Source organism: Microcebus murinus, chromosome 26, assembly GCF_040939455.1.
Source record: "Microcebus murinus isolate Inina chromosome 26, M.murinus_Inina_mat1.0, whole genome shotgun sequence".
NCBI classification, from domain to species: domain Eukaryota; kingdom Metazoa; phylum Chordata; class Mammalia; order Primates; family Cheirogaleidae; genus Microcebus; species Microcebus murinus.
This window is the reverse complement of record NC_134129.1, coordinates 20,704,307-20,725,737: the sequence shown is the minus strand read 5'-3', so window position 1 is coordinate 20,725,737 and position 21,431 is coordinate 20,704,307. Positions and strand designations below refer to the sequence as shown.

General features: G+C 42.7%; 1 protein-coding gene across 4 annotated transcripts in view; it reads right to left on the bottom strand.

Moving 5' to 3' along the window:
• Positions 1-21,431, bottom strand: part of ATP8A1 (ATPase phospholipid transporting 8A1) — a 231,557-nt gene that overhangs the window by 151,190 nt on the left and 58,936 nt on the right. For 2 of the 4 annotated variants that reach the window (XM_075997957.1, XM_075997959.1), the window contains exons 7-10: positions 11,937-12,010; positions 8,196-8,265; positions 5,771-5,898; positions 1,698-1,809 (exon numbers count right to left, since the gene is read on the bottom strand). In XM_075997957.1, the coding sequence (XP_075854072.1) occupies positions 1,698-1,809; positions 5,771-5,898; positions 8,196-8,265; positions 11,937-12,010 (384 nt within the window). Of the gene's footprint in view, positions 1-1,697; positions 1,810-5,770; positions 5,899-8,195; positions 8,266-11,936; positions 12,011-14,208; positions 14,283-21,431 lie in introns of all 4 variants that reach the window. The other 2 variants (XM_075997956.1, XM_075997958.1) reach the window with 2 other exon arrangements.

Here is a 21,431-nt window from a genome sequence, read left to right as displayed (position 1 = left end):
GCAACGTTTAAGGGATCTCTGATCCCCAAATTTCTGGCGGCGTTTAGCAACTGTGTTTTACTGGACACACAGCGGCCAATCGAGTGGTCTGGGCTACCAGGAATAACCAAGGCAAGTTTCCTCGTTTGTGTCTGATGACCCAGATGGTTAGGCGAGATCTGTGCTTGCCAAGACACCCACGGGACAGAAAATCAAATGTCCTGACTACTATAAAAGGAGGATTTATGGAGATTTATGAATGACTCGGGGTAGAATCATTAACAACAGTCCCACCTGCCTGTTGACGACATCTTCGTGCCCCGTGAGAGCTCTAGTGCCCCACAGGAGAGATCGGGGCCGACGGTTCTAACTTCTTGCGACTCTAAAATAGAGTCGCAAGAAATTCAGGGTGGAATTTGGGTTTTGGAGAGTGAGGATGATGTTCCAGAAGAAGACGGCTTCACTCTATTTGAATCAATGTAGATTGTCGTAATGTGCTTAAAAAAAAAATAACACATCCTCTGAAAATAAGCCCTAGGGTGTCTTCTTGAGGAAAAATAAATACAAGACCCTGTCTTATTTTCAGAGAAACATGGTAATTTCAAGGCCTCGCTCACTGGAGTACCAGATGTGCAAAGGTATTAGCCCTTAGAGCAGTTTCACCGAGCATCATAAAACTGAGCTCCCTGTGCCCGTCTATCTACTGAACATTGATGGTCCTACCGTGTGGAGAAGCACCCATAGGCACGTGTAAACATTAGCGCTTGGATGAATGCTGATGGCCAAAACAGCCTTACACATATAAATGCTATGAAATATGATCATCTGATTCGCAAACTTTTTCTTCCAATTAAATGCATTTAATTAAAAGCATTTAATTAAATACATTTTAAAATTTGATCATTGCATTAAAACAATGAAGCAAATGCCCCATAAGGCAGAGCACTCACTGTTGCACAGACAACTTGCAATAATCACTACAAGAGTCAGTAGATGCGGCCAACAGCCCAATGCACAAAACCATCGGGGGCTCATGTACCAGGTGATCTCTGGTGAGACTTCCCGGTGTTCCTGTGTACTCTGAGCCGTTCTTATTGAGATACCATGTTTCCCCGAAAATAAGCCCTACCCATAAGATAAGCCCCAGCAGGATCTCTAAGCATGTGCACCATAGAAGCCCTACCCCGAAAATAAGCCCTAGTGATGGGTGTGGCTATGAAAATAAGCCCTAGTGATGGGTGTGGCTGCGCAGCACATCTGCACAACCCATGCATGTCGTTGCAGAGCGGGAAAGAACACGAGCAGCCCTTCTCATCCGCCCCGTGAGGGCTCTAGTGCCCAACATGAGAGGTTGGGGCCAGTGGTTCTAAAGGAAACAGAGTCCCAAGACATTTAGGATGGGATTCAGGGTTTGGAGAGTGAGGATGATGTTCCAGAAGACGACGACTTCACTCTACTTGAATAAATGGAGATGGTTGTACTGTCCTTAAAAATAACAACACATCCCCGGAAAATAAGCCCTAGGGTGTCTTCTTGAGGAAAAATAAATAGAAGACCCTGCCTTATTTTGGGGGAAACATGGTAAATTCGAGGCTTCGCTCGCTGGGGTACCAGATTCTGGATGTTAAGGACAGACGGGATGCTATGTGTGGGATTACTCCACTATGTCAGATACACTGACAAAAGACTTAGGACCAAGAGACAGATAAAAACCCCACCTGCATCAGCTTGGTGTCATGTCCGGTGTAGACAACGATCCCATGGACCCACTGGGTGTTTCTCAGCTGAGCGCCTCGGAGAAGGATCTGATCGGCCCCGAGCGGGACCGTGCTAGAACAGATGGGTGGAGACGTCAGGAACGCCACTTCCGGAAGGGCCTCGAGAACACTACACTGACACCGTGCAGCTTCAAAAAGTCCCACTGTTAAAATAACCCTTCTCGCATTCACTTGCAAATTTACTGATAAACGTCCAATGAACAGTAAAGCATTTTTTGCAGCTATCCATCCCCCCTAATTTAAAACCACACTTTCAACAAATAAGGCACAAGCTGGGGTATTTTGCGGGTTTTGCACAAGGCCGTCAGCTCTGCTAGGCTGTTGGCTGATACAAACTCACACCGGGATATAAAGAGAAACAAACTCTCACAGATGTACTGAGTTCTTGACAGACATGTGATATATACAACTTTAATGGCTCAAGGATTCCTATGACCAATTCTTCATTTTAATAAGAAAAAAGGCAAAAAAAAAAAAAAAGAAAGAAAAGGCAAATATAAAGAAAAATACATTTAAAAACTTTCTGGAAAAGGAAAGAAATGATTCTATAAGAAATTCTATTGCACAATTCACGACTGCAAAGATGTGGAAACAACCCAAGTGCCTGTCAATCCATGAGTGGATTAATAAAATGTGGTGTATATGTATACCATGGAGTACTTATTCAGCTGTAAGAAACAACGGTGATCTAGCACCTCTTGTATTTTCGTGGATGGAGCTGGAACCCATCCTAATAAGTGAAGTATGCTAAGAATGGAAAAACAAGCACCACATGCACTCACCAGCAAATTGGTATTAACGGATCAACACCTAAGTGGACACATAGGAATAACATCTATCGGGTGTCGGGCAGGTGGGAGGGGAGGAGGAGGGGAGGGGTGTATACACACATAATGAGTAAGATGTGCACCGTCTGGGGGATGGCCACGCTTGAAGCTCTGACTCGAGGGGGGAGGGGGGCAAGGGCAATACAGGTAACCTTAACATATGTACCCCCATAATATGCTGGAAAAAAAAAAAAAAGAAGGAAGTCTGCAGAGAACGCAGGACTTTCTTGTAATGGGAGGAAAAGTGAGACAGAGGCCGCCTTTATATCCGGTGGCTTCTGTGGCCCAACAGGCCTGTAAGGCCAGCGGCCTCGTGGGCTTCGAACGTCTTGCAGGAGCTACACGAATTCTAGCAGCTCAGGTAAAATGGACCCCGGCGGGCGGGCAGGTGACAACAGCAGGTGAATGAACTGTCAGGAGATAGCATATTCCTAAAACTACAACTCTCATTCTTCATGTAGACCGTTATGCCTTCGGGACCCATCTGGAAGGGAATTCCCCCCCCCCCAAACCCCCTGGTGTGTGCGTCAAGATTCGGGGTACACTTCAGAGTTGGGAGGGGCCTTGGGCTTAAACTGGCTTTCCAAGAAGTTGCTGGAAAGTTGCTGGGCTGAGCTCTTGGGCTGAGCATGCATGTCTCAAGTGTGGCTCACCCACCCAGCGGAGCGTGACACACTGCTGGCAAACTCACACCCCCTCCACATCTGTGTCGTCGTGCCGACAGGAATTAGGTACAAACTCCTCAAAAGCAAAATGTGCGGTGGCTCACGCCCGTCATCCTAGCACTCTGGGAGGCTGAGGCGGGAGGATCGCTCGAGGTCAGGAGTTCGAAACCAGCTCTGAGCGAGAGCGAGAGACCCCGCCTCTACTATAAATAGAAAGAAATTAATTGGCCAACTAATATATATATAGAAAAAAAATTAGCTGGGCATGGTGGCGTGTGCCTGTAGTCCCAGCTACTCGGGAGGCTGAGACAGAAGGATTGCTTGAGCCTAGGAGTTTGAGGTTGCTGTGAGCGAGGCTGACACCACAGCACTCACTCTAGCGTGGGCAACAAAATGAGACTTTGTCTCAAAAAAAAAAAAAAAAAAAAAAAAGATTCGGGATGCACTTCAGAGTTGGGACGGGCCTTGGGCCTAAACCAGGTTTCCAAGAAGTTGCTGGAAAGTTGCTGGGCTGAGCTCTTGGGCATGCATGTCTCAAGTGTGGCTCACCCACCCAGCGGAGTGTGATACACTGATGGCAAACTCTCACCCCCTCCACATCTGTGTCGTCGTGCCCACAGGAATTAGGTACAAACTCTTCAAAAGCAAAACATGCTGCTTTTCGATTACAAGGACTCAAGAGGAGGTAGTTCCTGTTAGTTCCATCGCAGAGGGAATTCCGGGGCTCTTGGCATTAGCCGGTGACCCCCCATGTCCTGAGCTACCAAAGCACGCTCACTCCAAAGGGTCTCCAAGAGCTCTGGGTGCCTTAAGGTACAAAGCTAAATGTGCTACAAACACAAAGGTCTTGCAAATCTGCTTCTGCCTTTCACATCTAATAAAGCACGTTAGGCAGATTTTATCTGCACCCTGGATCTCGGCACCATCCTACCAAGTTTCTCCTTCACGCCGTAGATTCGCTTAGGCGTCAATGTGATGGAAAGTTGATACGGAGTGGAAGCTGCCCAGCAAGGAACATGGGACCAGAGGAACACTGCTTGTATAAATGGCCAAATCTACCATCAGCCTACAACCCCGTATGTTCATGGAAGGATCACTCTGTGCGAATTCTGGAACACGTATAATCACTTCAAAGATTACAAAAAGAAGCTTCTGGAGGGTCTCAATGAGGATGACAGTCCAGGGCACGGCTCCGACTGTCCTTCAGAATCCTAACACTCCTCACTGCTTCCTTAGAAAGAAATGGCAACAGTGCTCTATCTCCAAAAAACCACAATGAGATATCACCTAACTCCAGTGAGAATGGCCTTTATCAAAAAGTCCCCAAACAACAAATGCTGGCGTGGTTGCGGAGAGAGAGGAACACTCCTACACTGCTGGTGGGACTGCAAACTAGTGCAACCTCTGTGGAAAGCAATGTGGAGATACCTTAAAGCCATACAAGTGGGTCTACCATTTGATCCAGCAGTCCCACTACTGGGCATCTACCCAAAAGATCAAATGACACTCTACAAATGGGACACCTGCACCCGAATGTTTATAGCAGCCCAATTCACAATTGCAAAGATGTTGAAACAACCCAAGTGGCCATCAATCTGTGAGTGGATTAATAAAATGTGGTATATGTACACCATGGAGTACTACTCAGCTCTAAGAAACAATGGTGATCTAGCACCTCTTGCATATTCCTGGATAGAGCTGGAGCCCATTCTACTAAGTGAAGTATCCCAAGAATGGAAAAACCAGCACCACATGTGCTCACCAGCAAATTGGTATTAACTGATCAACACCTAAGTGGACATACAGGAATAACATCTATTGGGTGTCAGGCGGGTGGGGGGAAGGAGGGGATGGGTGTACACATACACAATGAGAAGATTGCATAGTTAAGTTTACAGTACCAGTATTTGGGCCAAAGAGTAATCTACAAGTTATTTACTCACTAAACAATGTGCTCGATGGCCGGGCGCGGTGGCTCACGCCTGTCATCCTAGCACTCTGGGAGGCCAACGAGGGAGTATCGCTCAAGGTCAGGAATTTGAAAGCAGCCTGAGCAAGAGTGAGACCCTGTCTCTACTATAAATAGAAAGAAATCAATTGGCTAACTAAAAATATATAGAAAAAAAAATTAGCTGGGCATGGTGGTGCATGCCTGTAGTCCCAGCTACTCATGAGGCTGAGGCAGGAGGATTGCTTGAGCCCAGGAGTTGGAGGTTGCTGTGAGCGAGGCTGACACCACGGCACTGTAGCCCGGTGACAGAGTGAGACTCTGTCTCAAAAAAAGAATAAAAAAGTGTGTGTGTGGGGGGGGAGTCTTCAGTTATACCACACGAATACGGATAAGATCCAGAATTTCCACACAAGGACTTGGCGTAGGATATAAAAACGCTACAAAAAGGGGTTTTCAGTATTGCAACTCAGTGCCCAAGAAAACAGTATGTGCCCATGCTTGGAAGGCATCCAGGCAAACACTACCACACAGCGGACACTCTGTGTTTTCACGAAGACCGATTTCACATACCCATGTCCATCGAGCCGTATGTTTCCAACAAAATCGTAGAGATGTCTATTTGGACCTTCGCATTCGATTCTGCCAGAAATTCTCATTAAGCTGTCGATGTCTTTTATATCTGAGGTTGCTGGTAAGCCCTGTTAGAAATTTTTAAATAAGCAAAGAGGACATTCAGTAAGGTGTGTTGGGGGAAGAAGAGGAGGAATTCTGAATTCTCGCAGGTCTTAAGATCTAAGGGATCCCATTTATTTTAGAACCTCTTCACCCCGCACCCCCTTATTCAATACTCTGTCAAATCATAATGAAAGGGTACCTTCCTCTCTGATTCGAGCACAGGTTTCTAGAACAACGAGGCAGCTTTAACAAAAGTTCCAAAATGTTATTTCATAGACCGTAAGCTAGTCCGCAAAGATGTTTTGAAGCATGTCCCCAAAGAACCATTTGCTTCCAAAAACAAAATTAATATTTAGCACAATACAGGCTGAGTCTGTCTTCTCTATCTAAAAAAAAATGAGGTGAAAAATGGATGGAATCTATGTTCAAAGAAAGTACCGTGCTTCCCCGAAGAAAATGAGACCTACCCATAAAACAAGCCCCAGCAGGATCTCTAAGCATGTGTGCCATAGAAGCCCTACCCCGAAAATAAGCCCTAGTGGTGGGCGTGGCCATGAAAAATCAGCCCTAGTGATGGGCGTGGCTATGAAAATCAGCCCCAGTGATGGGTGTGGCTATGAAAATAAGCCCTAGTGGTGGGCGTGGCTATGAAAAAAGCCCTAGTGACGGGCGTGGCTAGGAAAATAAGCCCTAGTGATGGGCGTGGCTATGAAAATCAGCCCTGGTGGTGGGCGTGGCTATGAAAATCAGCCCTAGTGAGGGGCGTGGCTGCGCAGCGCATCTGCACAACCCATGCGTGTCGTCGAGGAGCGGGAAAGAACAGGAGCAGCCCTTCTCATCCGCCCCGTGAGAGCTCTAGTGCTCCACAGGAGAGATCGGGGCCAGTGGTTCTAAAGGAAATAGAGTCACAAGACATTCAGGATGGGATTCGGGGTTTGGAGAGTGAGGATGATGTTCCAGAAGAAGACGACTTCACTCTATTTGAATCAATGTAGATGGCTGTACCGTACTTAAAAAAAAAATTAACACATCCCCGGAAAATAAGCCCTAGGGTGTCTTCTTGAGGGAAAATAAATATAAGACCCCGTCTTATTTTTTCAGGGAAGCACGGCAGCACTACACAGGCTGAGTCTGTCTTCTCTAACAAAATGGGATGAAAAATGGATGAATCTACGTTCAAAGAAAGTCGTTTTCTTTATTTCCTTTTCCTTCCCCTCCCTCCCTTCCTTGCTCCCTCCCTCTCTCTCTTCCCTTTCTTCCTTTCTTTCTTTTCCACTGAGAAGGGAAATTCCAACAGGTTCTTCCCTGCGGCCAATGAGAAGTGACTGACACTGAGCTCGCCCCCTCCCCCTCTGGCACCTGTGTCTAGGTGCTCTGTGATGACCCAGGTCTGCCACCTCCCAGTCCTGCCACGGGCCATTTTCATCACTGGCTGGAACCCAAGGGCATACATTTTTAAGTGCCTTTTAAAACTCCAAAAAATTTTTCCGGTTGTTTTCTGCTAGAGATGGTACGAAAAGTAAACATAGAAATACAAACTATTCTCCGAGACAAACAGGGTTTTGGAACCGCAATAGAAACTATGGGTCTCTAATATGGCAAAGCCAAATAATTATTTGGGCTGGGTGCACAGGGCAAATAAATAAGCTAGCACACGTCAAAGCACTTAGAGCTACTACGATTACCTGAGTCCTGGCTAGTACATGAAGGCATTTAAGATATTACGAGAAGTAACTATACAATCAATGGGTCATGTTGCATCAGGCAAGTAAGTCCGAGTCTTCCGTATTACTTAACACACCACCGGCTTATAAGCCATCTATCTTCACAGTGGTTCGGTGAGAAAATATTTGCAATTACACGTACTTCAACTCAAGACAACAGCACTGAGAAAGCAGCTCTTAATTCCCTACGATAAAATAGCAATTATAGGCCGGGCGCGGTGGCTCACGCCTGTCATCCTAGCACTCTGGGAGGCCGAGGCGGGAGGATCGCTTGAGCTCAGGAGTTCGAAACCAGCCTGAGCATGAGGGAGACCCCGTCTCTACTAAAAATAGAAACAAATTAATTGGACAACTAAAAATATATAGAGAAAAAAAAATTAGCCGGGCATGGTGGCGCATGCCTGTAGTCCCACCTACTCGGGAGGAGGCTGAGGCAGGAGGATCGCCTGAGCCCAGGAGTTAGAGGTTGCTGTGAGCGAGGCTGATGCCACGGCACTCATTCTAGCCCGGGCAACAGAGTGAGACTGTCTGAAAACAAAACAAAACAAAACAAAAAACCAGCAATGATAATATAAACCCGTAGGATCTCTGCTTACCTGTCTAATCTTCAGGTTGGTTTCGCCGTCTAAGTTAGAGGTTTCAATGTAGCACATGGCTTGAGGCTCGCTGTGGTGGGGGAGGGGGCAGGGGGTGAGAAGTGCAGAGGTTTAGTGGAGGGAGGCGGGCATGAGACCACCACCTTATTTAAATGCCCAGACTCTGCTGAAGCCTTCCCTTCTAGACACAGTGGCTGTCACCGAGCTTCTTGACAGCTTGCAATCCAACAGCAAGGGGCAGTGATGCAGAGCCCATGCATGACAACTCATGCATCAGCTTTGCAGCCAGAGGGGCCCAAAAGCCACTTCCTGACAGCAATCCGTAACGGCCTTCCAGGTGATGCAAAGGGATTTGTCACATCTCATTTAAGTCGTTCAGACACAACACGGCCTGCACCCGGAACGTGAAGCAGCTTGTGTCCAGACTTGTCTTTAGCTCAAAACACATCCAGTGAGATTTCATGCTCACGGCCCACATGGCAATTGGTGAAGAGAGGCGGTTGATTAGAAAATTCCAGACGGCCCCGTCTACAAACTTGCACTGACTCCCCTTTTTAGCTACGATGACGGATAGGAGTCTATGATCCCATAGAACTGAAATTTTAAGGTTACTTTTAAAAACCGTACAAACAAATTTGTACGGTTGGAAAGCGGATAGGCACTTTTCTCTCTTTATATTTTCCGCTGCTACTCTGACAGCAGCAAAAGCTAAAACTACCGTGTCTCCCCGAAAATAAGACCTACCCATAAAAGACCTACCCATAGGGCTACCTGAGCCCTAGAGCAGGATGTCTAAGCATGTGCGCAATAGAAGCCCTACCCCGAAAATCAGCCCTAGTGGTGGGTGTGGCTATGAAAATCAGCCCTGGTGGTGGGCGTGGCTATAAAAATCAGCCCTGGTGGTGGGCGTGGCTATGAAAATCAGCCCTAGTGATGGGCGTGGCTATGAAAATCAGCCCTAGTGATGGGCGTGGCTATGAAAATCAGCCCTAGTGATGGGCGTGGCTATGAAAATCAGCCCTAGTGAGGGGCGTGGCTATGAAAATCAGTCCTAGTGAGGGGCGTGGCTATGAAAATCAGCCCTAGTGACGGGCGTGGCTGCGCAGCGCATCTGCACAACCCATGCGTGTCGTCGCAGAGCGGGAAAGAACACGAGCAGCCCTTGTCATCCGCCCCGTGAGAGCTCTAGTGCTCCACAGGAGAGATCGGGGCCAGTGGTTCTAAAGGAAACAGAGTCACAAGACATTCAGGATGAGATTCGGGGTTTGGAGAGTGAGGATGATGTTCCAGAAGAAGACGACTTCACTCTATTTGAATCAATGTAGCTGGTTGTACCGTGCTTAAAAAAAAATAACACATCCCCTGAAAATACGCCCTAGGGTGTCTTCTGGAGGAAAAGTAAATATAAGACCCTTTCTTATTTTGGGGGAAACACGGTAAAATCTTCTTTCAGTTTTGCCTTACTGCTCTTGGAACTCAGCCTAGAAGATCCATGTCATGGTCCCCACCAGTGTCGTGGTAACGTCTGGTGGGCAGTGACAGGCAGAAGGGGCCTGTGTTCTCCACTTTTGTCTAAGGTGTCCCTCCCTAGACTGTCCTAAGCTCCTCCTCCTCACCTGCATATCTACCTGCCCAGTAACTACAGACACGTGAGTTTGTAGCCCAGCCGTATAATCCGATCCTCAACTCTATGGGAAAAGCATCCTGAAATCCATCTCATTACAGCCCCTGGTTATGGAACAACCCTAATCTTACTGACGTCCTATCAGTAACTATGAATTCGACCTCTGAGAAGCATGTGTCCTTGAAGCTAGAAATGACGAAAGTGACGAACCCCTGGAATTTTCTCATCAACTTCCAGTTTGCCCATGTGCAGAACCGGCCGTTCCACGTTTCGGAAATTGGCATTTGGCTGAATTCTGTGGCCTGAATTTTGTGCAGACTGCTTAAACACGTGGACATTCATCAAATATTTAACAGATTTTATTTTTTTATTTTTTTAATTTTTTTTTGAGACAGAGTCACGCTTTGTTGCCCAGGCTAGAGTGAGTGCCGTGGCGTCAGCCTAGCTCACAGCAACCTCAAACTCCTGGGCTCAAGCGATCCTCCTGCCTCAGCCTCCCCAGTAGCTGGGACTACAGGCATGCACCACCACGCCCGGCTAATTTTTTCTATATATATGTTTAGTTGGCCAATTAATTTTCTTTCTATTTATAGTAGAGACGGGGTCTCGCTCTTGCTCAGGCTGGTCTCGAACTCCTGACCTCGAGCAATCCTCCCGCCTTGGCCTCCCAGAGCGCTAGGATTACAGGCATGAGTCATCGTGCCCGGCCAACAGATTCATTTTAAAGTAACCTTTGCAAGTTCTTCAATTTACTCTCTGGGCTTTCTTTCGTAAAAGCTGCTATTTTTTCCCAATGAGAAGTTGTTTGGTGTTTACATTTTCACTCTATCAATTATTCAAAAATTTTATTTTTTGATCACTGTCACAATAGTAATTTGAGCCTCTGGCAATTGCTCTAAATTTGTGATTTCTTTATGCATACATCTGAAATAGCCTATGGATTTATAAAACACATCTTCTGGTCACAGGGAAGCATGATGGCAAACAAAATGCTAGATGACAATGTTGATTCCGTATTCTGGCAGTAAAATGCATTAAGATTTTACTGTTCAATAGGCTTATCCAAGGCCAGAGCCATTATTAAAATGAGAATAACATTCGAATTCTACTTTTTTTTTTTCCTCTCTCATAAAGTAACTTTTCTAAGACTTCAAATGGCTAGGACATCAGGAAGTTTAAATGGCTGACTTACATTTGAAGTCGGACAAATGAAAAAAAAAACGCATCCAAATTGTGAACATTCTTAATAATCACTTAAGGAAGCTGTAACCAAAGCAGTTCTTCGTGCTACGAAAGGCAGCAAGAAGACTCAGAGAAGCAAGCATGCTAGATAGCAAGGACTTCGGCAAATGACAATGACATCCAAAACACAAACTGGTCAGAGAGGCAAAGCAAGCTTTTGGATTAGCAAGGTGGAAAAATGAAACAAGATGCACAGCAGAATACAGACACTAACAGACAGCTGACATTGATCACAGTAACGTGCACTTTGTCACTAGTTGCAAGTGGGATGAGAACTGAACCCAGAGCATGCCGTGCAAAATGCACAACACAGCCAGCCTTGTGCCGGGGGGTGGGGTAGGGGGGGTCCTCTTTGAACCCTATATATGCAAGCCCAAATGACAGCCATGGTCATCTCTGGAAGGGTTCTATTAGAATCGACAGAAAATTTAAGACGTGATCGACACATCTGTTTTTTTTTTTTTTTTTTTTAAAAATCTCATCGATTTCCAATGACTGCTTCACCAACAATCGTTCAAAGCAATACCCTGGAGAGGTAGCAGATGAAGCAAGCCTTCATCTTTAGGCATGTTCTTAAATAGGACTATGGATCAATAATGGTGTGGAGGACATTAAAGTCTACCTTTAGCGGCATGCCTCTTAAGACACTCCTATTGATGGCAACAGGAGTTGGAATCCTCCCAATTGAGGGACGAACACCGTTCGACATGGTGTTCGTGAAACGCCTTGAAAACGTAGGCGAAGTGTCTATCACCGAGAAGCTTAAAAAAAAAAAAGTTTGTGTTTTAAAGGAAGAGACACAGAGCGCAGCCGTGTGTCTGGGTGGGTAGGGTGGGGACCCACAAACACGTCCTGCACGGCTCGGGGGTTCTAACCTGGAGGACAGACTGATGAGGTCTGCGGGCAGGTGGTCCCCATTGGTCACTTTCACTATCTCCCCTACTGCCACCTGCACGTCCCAGTTTAAAATAATTAAAATGGGGGGAAAAATGAATAACAGAGAGAGAGAGAGAGAAAACAAAAACAAACAAATGGACAAAAAGAGACAGAAAGTTTGAAATCATTATAGAAAATAAGACACGTTCATAAAAATGTCTAATGCCGATTTTTTCAAAACTTATTTTGATCAGGTCTGAAGGTAGTAACAAAATATCTGATGTTTAAGAATGACTTCACTTGATTTTTGGAGGGGGAACCCAATTTTTTTAATGTTCAAGGTGAACACTTTTGATTTTTAAAGTTTACTCATAAGCTTGCCTTTATCAAACGAAACCAAGAACGTATTTTATATACACAGCTACTTGATCTTATGGATTTTTTTCCTCTCTCAAATTCCTCAACTTCATGCCATCCACTGTATGTCCATTCCTAACCCCCCCCCCCAAAAAAGGAAAGAAATAATTATGGTTTTAAATTTTTGAAAAATGGAGTGTGCTATACTTTTCCTCTCCTCATCATATACCCTAAAAAAAAAAAAAAACTTTGTTGAAAATTTGATTATAAGACATTTTCAAAGTAAACTGCATAAATATCTTATTAACCTTAGTACAAAGTTGCAAAGACATGGGCCTGAGGAAGTCAGCCTAATGTATACCTGGAGCCTTTTATTTTATAATTAATAAAATCCAGGTAATGCCTTCTTTTCAGAGGGTAAGCCTTTGAACCCAGAGAAAATTTTTCAGAGAGGGAAGGAAACAGACGTTCCAAGAATCTGTTTAGACTTGAACTAACAGCTTGAGTTATTTCACCCTATTTTATACTTCCTTAACACACAAATGTAGTGTTTATTAACTGCTAAAATTTCAGTTTCTTCAACATGAAAGCCAATGAAATGCAGTAACTTCCAACCATGTTCACGCTTTCATTTCAAACTACCGTACAGAAAGATGCACTATTAGTAATTCATAACTGAAAAATATTGAAAGTTACAATGTTATAAACAGTGGTTTATTGTTACTGCTCAATGGTGCTCAGAAATGGTTGAAAATCACCATATTTATCTTGACAGTGGATGGAGCTGCATAATGAAGATAGTAGATTAGGAATACTCCAAACCCACTTAGCTTGACTTCAGTTTTAGAAACTTACCCTGAGAAAGTTATAAGCAGAGGAAACTAAGAAAGCTTGATTTGAAAACATCCATAAGGATTTTTCTGAAAACAAAAACTGACAGGCACACGGCACAAAAAAAGATGCCAACTACAAACGGAAATACTGTTACCTGCAGTTAACTGCAAACACCTGCGGACTCACTTCTATGACTATCTGGTTGAGTCTTATTTGCTCAATTAAGTTTCACTAACTTGTCATGAATATAATCACCTTAAATGAAGACCTGATTAAATAGATTTTGAAAAAAAGGACACTGTCCATATTTATTTGTGGATTTTTACAAATAAAACTGTCCAAGGAAATGATGATAAACAACCTCTAAAATATTAAAAAAAAAAAACAAAAAAAAACATTTCTTCTCAATTTGTGAGGACTAGTTTTGCAGTTTTGAAACCTGAAACCATTTGGAAGTCACATTCGTTAAAGGGTAACAGTGCCATACGTTCTGAATACTAATTCATGACTATCTTCAATATGAGTAAAACCAAAAAAAAAAAAATCCTCTAAATGAAGCAACAGAACTTAAAAGAAAGAGCAAAGTAATTTTTGGTGCTGTTGTTGGAAGAGGATGGCATTTCAAAACGTAGGATGACAAAAAAGGAATTCATCCTTTTTTTTTTTTTTTTTTTTTTTTTTTGGGTACCATTTCACCATAATGCTCGAGAAACTTTGCAGGGATCTATGACGACCATGACTGAAAGATAAAGTCAATAGAACCCAATCCGTGTATTATATAAAACAAATGACAGGAAATTTTAGAGTAAGTGGCACACACACAAAAGTATCCGGCTACATCCAGAAGGAATGTAGAGTCTTAATGGCAACTTTTGGATGATAAGAGTACAGTCCCTACCCCTTATTCTACGCGGCAAACATGAAAGAGCCCTTCGAGTCCGATCAATTTTTTTTTAAGTAAAAATTCAAGAGGTTTAAAACGCTTCGTTTATTCCTTATTTCCTTGGAGAACTGACAAGGGTCAATGCAGGGTAGAGAAACCATCCTCTACTCTGCAGGAGCATCTGCAGGTGTCTCTACCTTGATGACAGAAGTACTGTGTCAGCAGGTATATACTCTTTGCCTTTTATTATAACTACATCTCCAACATTTACCTGAAAGAAAACTGGGAATCGGTTAATAATCTGCATTGAAAGATACAGTTGCAAATACACAGCGCATGGCATTCAAGCACAGAATGAAGTCAAAACGGTTACTGGCAAACCAAGAACCACTTGTCTTCTCGAAACTGAACGAAATTATCTAGGGATGAGGCCAGGATTGGGGGGGAATCCTCTAAAAAAAAAAAAAAAAAAAAAAAAAAACAACGAACATCTTTGTTTTAACGGCTATGTAACGTAACAAAATTAAACGATCCGTTTTATCCACTTAATCGACATCTCCACTTCTCATAGTCTCTCTTTGACATGAAAGTAAAAAGGAGGAATTTTTACCCGTTGAAATTTTTTTCCCTACTTCAAGAATTTCTTAATGCAGTTTTCTCAATACGACTGGAGAAACTAGCATAGATCTCATCATTGTTCCCCACAAGGAACCTTCTGAAATAAGTACTAGTTAAAATTCATAATTCAGAGAGGAAGAGAGTAAGTCTAAGATTATTTGTCAAGATAACAGTGAAGTGGAAGAACTTAGACTCAAACCCACATCTGACTGTCTGCAAAGCTTGGTTTTTGTATAATTAAATTTAGTGGCACTATCACAGTATTTTAAATTAAAAATAAACAGCTTAATTTCTTTATTTTACCACCTGTTAGCATTTCTTTCTAAGCATGACAGGAAGACAAATTAGAGACATACTATGGCCAGAAACTGCTAGAATATAAGTGACAGGTTTGTCACATAGCTTCCGGCAAACACAACTTCAGCTAAGTAACAACTTGGCTTAAATTAGCATTGACCCAGTTACACTCACAGCCACTTCCATTATATCCTGGAAGGTGCCTTCCCTCTTAGTAGACAAATGAACCTAAAAATAAGTTTCACCATTTAATAGATGGAAGAAAAGTCTTTTTTCTTTTCTTTTCTTTTTTTTTTTTGAGACAGAATTCTCACTCTGTTGCCCAGGCTAGAGTGAGTGCTGTGGCGTCAGCCTCGCTCACAGCAATCTCAAACTCCTGGGCTCAAGCAATCCTCCTGCCTCAGCCTCCCGAGTAGCTGGGACTACAGGCACGTGTCACCGTGCCCGGCTAATTTTTTTTTTCTACATATTTTTAGCTGTCCAATAAATTTCTTTCTATTTTTAGTAGAGATGGAGTCTCGCTCTTGCTCAGGCTGGTTTCGAACTCCTGACCTTGAGTGATCCTCCTGCCTCAGCCTCCCAGAGTGCTAGGATGACAGGCGTGAGCCACCGTGCCCGGCCCACATAAAAGTCTTTTTAAATTAAAGCTTTTTTGTTCTTCCCCTTCTCTATTTTTCCTTGAAGGCTAAAATGACACTACTGGGAGGAAGGAGAGAATAGTATTTTTAATGGAATTATAATAAAAAAGTATCACAGAAGACAGCCCACTGCGTTCTGCTTTATACACTGGGAAGAACAGGTTACAGAAGGTTGGTGGGGGATGTTGTCTTTTTATCTATGGCATGCACGCTGACTCCCAGGGAGGGAAGCTCTGGATGCCTGGATTTGGAAAAAATTTATTTCTAGCTAAAATGTGAAATTTGGACTATCTGAAATTGACAAATTATCAGGGACCTTGGAATCACACTAACTCACAAAAAAGGGCAAAAAGGAAAAATAAACTTTTAAGTATAAATGCAAACTGGTGTTTAAAATAATATGCTGTGATAGCACACACAATTGGTAAGATATTAAAAATCCTCTGTCATCCTGGCACTTATAGATAATGCTTCCTAGATTACCATTTAACTGTCCAGTCCTGTCACCTCCTGTGGGTTAAAGTTTCCTGTCCAGTTAAACGATACGCTTCATAAAATCAGCATCACATCTGGGTGGCCTATTTTTTTTAAATTTGCATTTTATTCATTCATTCCATCAGCTAGGAATTGCTCTATGGTACAAAGACAGTTTTGTACCAAAAAAAAAAAATCACAAAATGTTACAAAATAAAAAAGTACAAACTGCAAAAAAAAAGAAAAAAAAAGTACAAACCGTATTACTTAATAAATATGACTAAAAGTAGTTAAAGTGGCAATGAGAGATAGATTTTAGGTTGGGAACATTGTTCGACCCAGCAAACCATACAAGCTCTGTTTACGGACATTTCTACACATTAATACAGGGCAATCCTATTTTGCCTTTTTAAAGAATTTAAGAAGAATATTAAGACAGTATTCTCCTGCTATAAAATAATTGCCAACGTTGGTTCCAGGCATTTATGCTATTAGTTAGCTTTGAAACATCTTAGTTGAATCCAAGAAGCTATATAAAGCAGGAGACTTGTCTTGTCACAACGTTTTATGCCGTAGTATAAAGGGACAAAAAGTCCCTAAATCGATTTAGGACAAAAAAGTCCCTGAATCGATTTAGGACAAAAAAGTATTTAGGACACAAAGTCCCTAAATCGACTGCACTGCTTTCTGGCATCTTTATTCGTTGTAAAACAAAAGAAGAGCTTGTGGGTACTAAACTCAAGGAAACATTAACACCTTACATGTCTGCTTTGTCGAAGACTAGTTGGCCATATGAGGATGGTTTTAGATCTGGCGTTCTCTGTTCTGTTCCACTGGTCAATGTCCCTGCTCTTGTGCCAGTCCCAAGCTGTTTTAATTACTATAGCCTCGTAGTATAGTTTGAAATCTGGTAGATTGATACCTCCTATTTTGTTTTTATTGCCTATGATTGATTTTGCTATACGGGGGTCTTCTCTGGCTCCATACGAAGCGTAAAACTATTTTTTCTGTATCTGTGAAAAATGATGATGGTATTTTAATAGGGATTGCGTTGACTCTGTAGGTCACTTTGGGTAGTATAGACGTTTTTAACAATGTTGATTCTGCCGACCCATGAGCATGGTATATTCTGGGCCAACAAACACATAAAAAAAATGCTCAACATCTCTAATCATCAGGGAAATGCAAATCGAAACTGCAATGAGATATCACTTATCTCCAGTGAGAATGGCCTTTATCAAAAAGTCCCCAAACAATAAATGTTGGCGTGGATGTGGATAGATAGGAACACTCCTACACTGCTGGTGGGACTGCAAACTAGTTCAACCTCTGTGGAAAGCAATATGGAGATACCTTAAAGTGATACAAGTGGATCTACCATTTGATCCAGCAATCCCACTAGTGGGCATCTACCCAAAAGATCAAATGACACTCTACAAATGGGACACCTGCACTCGAATGTTTATAGCAGCATAGTTCACAATTGCAAAGGTGTGGAAACAACCCAGGTGCCCATCAATACATGAGTGGATTAATAAAATGTGGTATATGTATACCATGGGGTACTATTCAGCTATGAGAAACAACGGTGATCTAGCACCTCTTGTATTTTCCTGGATAGAGCTGGAGCCCATACTACTAAGTGAAGTGTCCCAAGAATGGAAAAACAAGCACCACATGGACTCACCAGCAAATTGGTATTAACTGATCAGCACCTAAGTGGACACATAGGAATAACATTTATAGGGTGTCGGGCACGTGGGGGGAGGGGATGGGCATATACAAACATAATGAGTGATCTATGCAATGTCTGGGGGATGGTCATACTTGAAGCTCTGACCCGAGAGGGAAGGGGGTAGCATGGGCAATATGTGTGACCTTAACATTTGTACCCCCATAATATGCTAAAATAAAAAAAGAAAATGGGGGAAATAAAAACACCTTACTTGGGATGCTGGAGCTAGCCCAGAGGCATGGGAAAACCTAAGGCTCACTACATGCTGAAATTCTTACTATGGAATGCTAAATTAGCCAATGATAAACTTCATTACTGCAAGGAAAGCCCGGAAATTAGCTCCTTGCGTTGCTTACAATTTAGATCCATTTCTCAAAAGACATCCAAGCACCTCTATTTTTTGGGGTTCTGAGCTTCTAACACGGCACCCCCTTCCCAGCCTGGTGTGTGCACCAGACGACTAGGACAGAAGAAAAGGTCAAGACGGCAAAAATGCTATCCACCACCTATTCTAACAGGAGGAATATCGTCACAAAGCAGTTTAACGGAATGACTTAAAAATCCATTAGCCGGGCATGGTGGCGCATGCCTGTAGTCCCAGCTACTCGGGAGGCTGAGGCAGGAGGATCGCTTGAGCCCAGGAGTCTGAGGTTGCTGTGAGCTAGGCTGACGCCACGGCACTCACTCTAGCCTGGGCAACAAAGCGAGACTCTGATTGATTGATTGATAGGAAGGTAGATGGATAAATATCCAACTACTTTGGTCCAATCCTAGGTCCCAGTAGGTTCACATTTTTTACTAAGGGATCTTTAGAGATGCAAACTCTTAATCCAAAGGCATGCATTTTGTCGTGGAAACTTCATGCACCAAAGCTTCCCAGAGGGACTTTTACACATGTATGCAGCCCAACTGGGCTGTGCTTCTCCACTCCGCCAGAACAACCTGCCAGATTCCCAGACTCTTCCTCTAAATTCACCACCTGCATATGTCTAAACAGCCGTGGCCACTCAGCTGCATCTCAATGCAAAGAACCGCTCTATGTAATGGGGAGGGGGAGGGCAGGCAATGAAGCCAGCCGCTGACCCATCCAGAGTGAAGACACAGATGGCTCTTTTCATGCAGGGCTTTGCAATTGCAACAGTTTCTTTTTAAAACGAGATACCTGCAGCTTAACCTCCTGGAACAGGGAGGAGGCTTCAGGGCAAGAGCTGAACCCCGTGCGTGTTTCAGGGCTGAAGTCTGCGAGTGGCTAGGCTGACCGTGGGCAACTCTGCAGGTCCCCCGAGACCCATTAGAAAGCAACCGCAGCGGCTGCACGTTCAGAAGGGCAGGCAAAGAGAGAGGCCGTCTGCACCAAGCCCTATCGTGTTACCTTGGCATGCAACCATCATCTTGGTTTTTGGTTTATCGATTTTTATGTTTAACGGTGCACAATACCACATAAGCCAAAGAAAAGACCCGCCTCACCATCCGGCTACCCCAACAAGTCAGGCTGCTTTTCAGTGCCCGTCCACTTGTTCAACAGCCATTTTCACACGGCTGCCATCAGGTCCTGTCCTTGTCACCCATGACTGTATTTTGCAACACAGGGACCTTTATATATGCCCTGCCTGCCGCTGTGAGCTTACCGCCTGGCATATACACTCAACAAGCATTCATTAAATGAATAGTGTAAGTTTTTTTTTTTTTTTTTTTTCTATCGCCACAGCCTGTGAAATGACAGCTTTTACTTGTCACAGAATATATAAGAGTATAGAGTGTGGCTGGGCGCGGTGGCTCACGCCTGTAATCCCAGCACTCTGGGAGGCCGAGGCGGGAGGATTGCTCGAGCTCAGGAGTTCGAGACCAGCCTGAGCAAGAGGGAGACCCCCGTCTCTACTATAAATAGATAGAAATTAGCCAAACAACTAAAAATGGGAAAAAAATTAGCCAGGCGTGGTGGCGCGTGCCTGTAGTCCCAGCTACTCGGGAGGCTGAGGCAGGAGGATCGCTTGAGCCCAGGAGTTGGAGGTTGCTGTGAGCTAGGCTGATGCCACGGCACTCACTCTAGCCTGGGCAATGGAGTGAGACTCTGTCTCAAAAATAAAAAAAAATAAAAAAAACAGTGTAGAGTGCCGTAACTTATTTATAAAATACTTTCCCCATCATTGTATATCCGTGCATTCTCCTTTTTCACCATTATAAATGATGCTGCAATCAAACATTTTTATGCATGTAGAAATTTTCTTGGGATAAATTCCCCTTTTTGTGGTTCTCGATATGAATAGTCAAGCTGCTAATCCACAGTAGCATATAAATGAAATATTTCATAAAAATTCTGAAATAACAAGCTTTGAAGAGATAGCAAATAAGATTTCAATCTTGTTTAAATTTGCAACTTTTATTATTAGGTTGAATATTACACTGAGTCTGGTTGGTTATTCTATTTCTTCCTGCTTATTACCTACTTTTATTTCCTATTTATGTAACAATGACCTAAATCTTTTGTCATACATGGTATGACAAATATTTCACATACACTGCCAACTTATTTGTGTTGGTTTTCGTGGTATGTTAGTTTTAAAATTTATATAAGCAAAATCCACAGATCTTGAGATTCATTGCTGTTCTCCAAATATTTGCTAAAGTCTTTATCCTATTTGCATATTTTCCCAAAACAATGTTTAAATATTTAACTTTTAGTCAGTTGGAAATTATTTTTGCAATAGGTTGTAATATAGATATAAACTAAACATTCAAGTATTATTTCTTGAAACTGCCAATCTGCAATCCCAACATGATTAATTAATCCTTTTACCAATTATTTTTGCCTCTTTTATCAAATATTAAAGGGGCTTTATGTCAGGACACTAAATTCTATTCCATACTACTCCAATGTATTCCATGCTATTCTATTCATCAGTATCTATTTTTACAACTCGTCCACACTGTTTTAATTACTTTTGCTTTCCCTTTTACTTATAGTTAACGTTTGCACACTGTTCTTCATTTTTCCAAAGTATTCTTCTTTTTTTTTACTATTCATTTTTGCAAATCAAATTAATCATTTAGTCAATTCTGGAGGAAAAAACAATAATGTCCTTGTGATTATGTTATATTAATAATTTGAAACAATATTTTCTCTTTCTTTTTTTTAGGAATAGGACATATTTGTACAGTTATTAATGTGTGAATCTTTAACGCTTAAAGCACGGATGCCTTCCTTACAAAGGATATACACGTATTTTAAATTTATTTGTAAGCATCCTACCTGGCACTGGGAATGAGATTTCTTTTCACTTTATTTTCTAACTTGATATTGCCAACATAAGAATGCTGTCAATTTTTATATATTTATCATGAATTTTCATCACTTAACTTTTATTAATTTTATTTAATTACCTAATTCTAATTATGAATATTAAAAAACTTCAGCTCTTTTGGCTGAACGACTTTTGGCAACACTTTAAATTCTATCCCTCTGTATCTCAGAATGGAATGCCCAGGTGAGATGAGGCATTTATCTCCAAAGACAACGGGAAACACTACCATTATGGGTGAGCATGGCTAGAGATTTAATTTTTGTCTGTCAAAAACAGAAAAAGTATTCGTTATAATCAACCAAGTTAGTTAGCACCATTTTGAAATGATGATTGTTTATTAGGGAAATAAGATATTT